At 56.7% G+C, this 6,346-nt stretch overlaps 1 protein-coding gene across 1 annotated transcript in view; it reads left to right on the plus strand.

Annotated features, from left to right (window-relative positions):
• The first annotated feature begins 2,518 nt into the window (after positions 1-2,518).
• The window catches only part of TMEM63A (transmembrane protein 63A), a 29,756-nt gene continuing 25,928 nt past the window's right edge, over positions 2,519-6,346 (plus strand). The window contains exons 1-2 of the mRNA XM_023531030.1: positions 2,519-2,725; positions 4,367-4,875. Of these exons, the coding sequence (XP_023386798.1) occupies positions 4,381-4,875 (495 nt within the window). The 5' untranslated portion in view covers positions 2,519-2,725; positions 4,367-4,380. The remainder of the gene's footprint in view (positions 2,726-4,366; positions 4,876-6,346) is intronic.

Consider the following 6,346-nt stretch of genomic DNA (forward strand, 5'->3'; position numbering starts at 1 on the left):
CCAAAACCATTGAGGGACCAATACCTGATAAGACTGGCTACCTGAGACCCTGGGGTGGCCTCCATCTTTCGGCCCAGGTGGGGTCCTTGAGGAAAGAAAACCATAGCGTGGCCGACCGAAGACCTCGGAGCTTCCATCCACCCAGCAGTCGTGTGGCTGTGTCCCAGCCCCCGCAGTGCTGAGGGTTTGAAGTTAAGCCAGTCCCAGGCCTGGTGGGTGGTGGGCGCAGAGGGCAGTGGGGGAGTCCTGGACGTCCCAGGGCCTGGCTCCTGAGGGTTGTAGACACCCACTGGGGGTGAGGAAAGACTCCAGGTCGTCCTGACTGCAGAAAGCGCCCATTGTCCCTCCCTTGTCCTCTGCGTGTCCCCTTGTCTTTCTCTTCCCTCCTGACACCTGTGGAGTCCTCGAGTCAGCTTCTGCCTTGAGGTGAATGTGAACAGAAGCAGAGGCTGCCTTTTCCCCTCATACAATTTCCCGCTTGTTTAGTGTGAGGACAAAGGTCTCTCTTGGCTGTTCGTTGGGCTGTAATAGGGAAAACATCAGGTGGAGTCTTGCCCTTGGGTTTCCCGTCAGCTGAAGGGTGACTTAAAATAAAAGCTAACGGCTTCCGAGTATTCACTCGGTCGGGTCCTTGGGCTAAGTGCTTGGTGGGTACTGTTTTAGGTCTGTGTCTCCCAACAGCCCTGTAAGAGAAATGTCAGCGTCCCCACTTTATGGAGAAGGAAGCCAAGGCACAGAGTGGTTAAGCCACTTGTCTAAGCGACACGATGCCTGGACCCTAACTCCAGAGCCTGCTCAGGTAACTGCGGGGCAGGCTGCCTCCCATCACAGCCAGAGGCTGTGCCATTTCCAGGGCTGACGTGTGCTGAGGTAAACGGTCGTCCAGGTTCCTGGGTCCTGTTTGGTGGCGCTTTAAGAAGGTCGTGTTTACTTCGGAACCTTCTGCGTCTAGATGATCAGAGTCAGTTCTTGTGGCAGAAGGACAGGGGTTGCTTGTAGTCCTGCTATCGTAACAAAATTGGGAGATTTGGTGATGTTAAAAATACCCGGAATTTGTACGCTGCCTTCTTGTGAGAACCAGCAGAGCTCTCACACACATCCGGTGGCATTCTGCTGGCATTTCTAGAAGGGAGGCATAGGGATCGTGAGGTGTGCTGCAGGGGTCAAGTCCTTGCTGCCAGCTCAGGTGGGCAGTGGTTTAGCATTGCTGCTTGACTTCTTTGGCAAGTTGAGACCAGCTGTTGGATTCAGCTGTCTATCCCAATGGCCTCAAGCAGACTCTGGGGTGCACATAGGCTGAACCTTGAGTTGGAGGCCTGAGTCACCTACTGCTCACCTGACTTCTTTGGCTCTCCCATGCTCAGGGCCCTGGCTAGGCATGGATGAGTGCTAGGCATTTGCACGTATGTTTCTAGCAAATATAGGATGATCGAATATTGCAAAGATACCGGCCAGGCCGGGCTCCTGTGACCGCAGGGCCCACTTGCTTGTTTGGCCCCTGCCCAGAACTGTCAGTCTGTCACCTACCGAGCCAGGTCCCTCCTGATCAGTGCCACCTGAGTCCCCTCCCTTCCCTTGCCTCTCTTCCTCCACCTGGCAGGGCTGCCCCCTCGGAACCTGTTCTGGAAGAGGCAGAGGGGCTGGCCTTGGAGGAACCGTGATGTTTCAACAGAATCTGGATTTTTAGGTGTGTAATGGGCAGGACAGGCTACAGCTGAGCTGAAGTCTGTTAGAGACTGAGCGCCCCCAAAGCTGTGTCCTCACCTGGGCGTCTTACCTGGAGGGGGCCGATGGGACAGGCTGCATCACAGGCTGGTGGTATTTGCTGGCTGACCTCACTGAGTTCTTCTCATCAGACTTTGTAAAACCACCCAAGGGATCCTGTTTAGCAAGAGGAAAGAGACTTAGAGGCATGACTGGCACTGAGGGGGAAGAGGAGCCGTGGGTGCTTTCCTCCCGTGGGGCCTCGGCTCCACGGAAGCTTGGCACAGAGCAGCGTTGCCGAGAATCGTCCTGCCCCCAGCGCCGCCCGCGGCAGCCCCCCGCTTCCAGGGACAATGTTCCTTCTGTGAGCATTTGATGGGGATGTTGTCTCCTTTCCACTTCGCTTTTCAAGCCGTCCTTGCTTCTTTCTGCCGTGTTCCTTTTTCCTGATTTTAGCCCTTGGGGGCCGTTGGGGCCCATCGGAGGCCCTACTCAGTTTTGCCTTGAACCCACAGCCTCTAGTGCTTGGGTGGCGGGGCACTGCCTGGCTCCAGCAGGGCCTCGAGCCAGTGGAGGAGAGGGGAGAGGCCGGAGCCCCGCTGGGTGAGGAGGGAGGAGCAGGGTGGCCCAGAGGAGCGTGGGCCCAGAACCAGTTCTGGGAGTTGGGGGTGAGGGACAGGCCAAGAGGGTGTCCCCGGAGGAACCAAAGGTTCCACATTTGCGTTCACGTTCAGAGATATTGGGACAGGTGTGAGTGCGTGGGGAGCGTGATGAAGGCTCTCGGGCTGGAACCCCTGAACTGGAAGAGGCAGCTCCCACATGACTGGCCATCTATGTTCCTTCAGGGAAGTCCGTAAGGCTGGTGCCAACCCTGTGGTCAGGAAGGGCTGCAGGAAATGAGTGGCGGGCCCGAGGCAGCTTGGGAGGTGGCCGGGGCAGCCACTGCTTTTGCCGGAGCCAGCTCCAACTGAGGACTTCTCCAGGGGACTCTGTCCACAGTCCTGCCTCCCCTTGGCATCTGGTAAGTGTGGGCACAGGGGGACGGGCAGGTGTCAGCCTCCCAGCGTCCATCTGGCTGGGGTGTTCTGTTGGGGTGGTGGCACTGGGTGGGGTTCAAAGGAGGGAAGCCAGGACCATCTGTCTCCTGGAGGTAGCTTTTGTGAATCTGTTTAGAGCCACCAACTCCGTGGCTCTGGCACCATACCCTCCAGCTCTTGCCAAGTCTCACAGAGTGAGAAAGTGACTCGGCCTTCTGGGGAATTCTCCCAGGCCTTGGACCTGCCCCCGCCCCAACCCCCCAGCGCTTCCTGTCGTGTGTGCGTGCGGTTAACCCCAGCCCAGCAGTCCCAGGGGTCAGAATTGGTGATCAACCCCCCCACCCCCACCCCGACCCCTGCATACACCCAGCACACACACCACCAGCATTACTAGGGAGCCTGAACTTCTGTTTGGGCTCTCTGGACCTTTTCTTCCTGTTCCCGAAATTTTTATCCCTGTAGAAGGTGGAAAGACCTGAAGTCCTCTGGGAATCTGGTTTAACCTGATTTGGGGAGATGGGAGCCTGAGAAAGGAGAGCTGGGCATTTCTCCTGACTCTGCAGCCACAGACAGTGTGAAAAGCAGGCCAGAACTTGGGCACTCGCTCTGGGGCCTTCGGTGTTGGGTGACGAACACTGGAGGTTTCTATTAGCTTCCCTGAGGGTCCCACGAGCCAGGGAAGGAAAGGTCGGCGTCCAGCCTGGAGCCATGCTTGCTTTAGACATGCCGGGCTTTCCATTCACACCAAAGGTACCCAGGGTGCCGGGGTCAGCGGGTGGAGCTGGGGACACACGGTGGGTGACTCAGGAGAGGAGGGCCTGAGGCTCCCTCCCACTGCTCGCCCGGGGTCCCCCCTCTGCCTGCTCTGTCTTTTCCGTTCCCACTTCTCTCTGCTCTGGTGACCCTTCCCGGACCTTTGTCTCTCACGGAACTAACTCGCATTTGTCAGCTGGTTGGAGAGGGGGCGTGGCCCAGTAGAAAGAGAACTGGCGTCCGGACGGGAGTCTGTCTGGGTCTGAGACCTGATTCTGCCTTGAGCGGCTTCTTAATCTTGGGGCAGGTGATTGAGCGTCTGAGCCTCAGTCTCCAAGGGTATCGATGGCCCATGTGTTTCATCCGTGACACAGGGAGCGGAGGCTCGTCTGTGGCTCCCGTGGATCAGCAGGTGTTGCAGACGGGGCTGTCCTTTCCTCCTTATTGTTTCCCCTTCGCTCCCTCCCTGCCTGTGCTCTAGCCCTCCCAGTGGCCCCCGTGGGAGTTACCTTCCCAGTGGCTGTCCTGGAGGCCGGAGGCCCTCGCGCACCTCTTAGGCTGGCAGCTGCAGCAGCTCCTGTCCCCCGCTTTGTTCCTGCTCCCCCCAGCTCCGGGAAGGCTGCTAGCTGTGTCCTGGACGAGCCATCCGCCCCATTCATCTGACTCTTGGGATGGTTCCCACAATGGAGCTATTCTCTGTAGACACTGCCAGGCACGCCGGGCCCGGTGTCCGCCTCTCCCCGATCCCTCGATGCTGGCTCCCTGTGCCCCACCAGCCCCTGGAGAAGACACCGCCTTGGCTCTGCTGGCGCTGGCTGGGGAAACGACAGGAGCGTTTGAGGCCTGACCATCTGCCTGGTCCTGTTCTCCAGGGAGGACAGGCACGATGACTGACCCCCCGTTCCTGGAGCTGTGGCAGTCCAAGGCGATGTCCGTCCGGGATCGACTGGGCATTGGGGGCCAGCGCAATGACTCCTACTGCTACAACTCAGCCAAAAACAGCACCGTGCTCCAGGGGGTCACCTTCGGTGGCATCCCCACCGTCCTGCTCATAGATGTCAGCTGCTTCCTGGTAAGACCCCTCGTGAATCACGTCCTTCCCTTCACCCCCCAGTTACTCCTCCACCCAGGACCTCTGGGAAACTCAGGCAAGGAGCCAAGACATACCTGGGCGTATATCCCAGTTCTGCCAGTTACCAGCTCTGTGACCTCGGGTGTGTTCCATAGCTCGTCTGGGCCTCAGGTGTCTGCTCTGTACCGTGGAGGTAGTGGTTCTCACCTCAGAGAGTCGTGGAGGAGATTAAATAAGGCGAGATACGAGGAAGAAGACGCCCACCACTGTTCCTTCGATTATTTCCATCATCGCCGGGTTATCAGCCTGGCACGTCTTTCGGGCCCTTGGGAAGGGACAATCCACAGAAACAAGATATGCGAATGGAGAGTGTGGATCAGAAGGAGAGCAGTTGCAAGTCCCGGTTTATAAATGTCGCCTCCTGTTCCCCGCTAGGGTCTTTGGGCCCTTTCGAGGGTCAGACGTGGAGAGAAGAACTCTGGGAGAAGGCACGCCTTATCAGAGGGACCCTCGCAGGTGGCCTTCCTTTAATGTAGATGCTCCCAATTTGAAATATACCATTTTTCTTCTCTCTACTGACTCAGCATTGGCTAGGTGGAATTTATGGTGGTAGGGGACACCTTCTTTTCACAAGTGCCCACGAGACGGGCAGTCCCTCTTGCTGCCCCCTCCTGACACGTAGTGGAGGCCATTGAGTAAATAGGGTGAGATGGGGGTGGAGGGATGGTTTTGGGTCAGAGGCTACGCTAGGGTGGGAGCCTTGGGGAGGCGGAGTTAGGGTAGTATGAGGGCCTCAGTCCCTAAAGGAAAGAGGCAGATATCAAATAAATTTTCTGGCACGAAAAATGTCCACAGGATGGGGCAAGGGGTTCTCCACCCTTCTCTTTCCAGCTGGAGCCCTAAGATTAAGACATACCTGGGTGTATATCCCAATTCTGCCAGTTACCAGCTCTGTGACCTCGGGTGTGTTCCATAGCTCGTCTGGGCCTCAGGTGTCTGCTCTGTACCGTGGAGGTAGTGGTTCTCACCTCAGAGAGTCGTGGAGGAGATTAAATAAGGCGAGATACGAGGAAGACGCCCACCATTGTTCCTTCGATTATTTCCATCATCGCCGGGTTATCAGCCTGGCACGTCTTTCAGGCCCTTGGGAAGGGACAATCCACAGAAACAAGACATGCGAATGGAGAGTGTGGATCAGAAGGAGAGCAGTTGCAAGTCTCGGTTTATAAATGTGGTTTATAAATGTCGCCTCCTGTTCCCCGCTAGGGTCTTTGGGCCCTTTCGAGAGTCAGACGTGGAGAGAAGAACTCTGGGAGAAGGCACGCCTTATCAGAGGGACCCTCGCAGGTGGCCTTTCTTTAATGTAGATGCTCCCAATTTGAAATATACCATTTTTCTTCTCTCTACTGACTCAGCATTGGCTAGGTGGAACTTATGGTGGTAGGGGACACCTTCTTTTCACAAGTGCCCACGAGACGGTCAGTCCCTCTTGCTGCCCCCTCCTGACACGTAGTGGAGGCCATCTGAGTAAATAGGGTGAGATGGGGGTGGAGGGATGGTTTTGGGTCAGAGGCTACGCTAGGGTGGGAGTCTTGGGGAGGCGGAGTTAGGGTAGTATGAGGGCCTCAGTCCCTAAAGGAAAGAGGCAGATATCAAATAAGTTTTCTGGCACGAAAAATGTCCGTAGGATGGGGCAAGGGGTTCTCCACCCTTCTCTTTCCAGCTGGAGCCCTAAGATTAAGGTTGCATTAAAATTTTGCTCCATTATTGGTCTTTTATG

Source organism: Pteropus vampyrus, unplaced genomic scaffold, assembly GCF_000151845.1.
Source record: "Pteropus vampyrus isolate Shadow unplaced genomic scaffold, Pvam_2.0 Scaffold60, whole genome shotgun sequence".
NCBI lineage: Eukaryota > Metazoa > Chordata > Mammalia > Chiroptera > Pteropodidae > Pteropus > Pteropus vampyrus.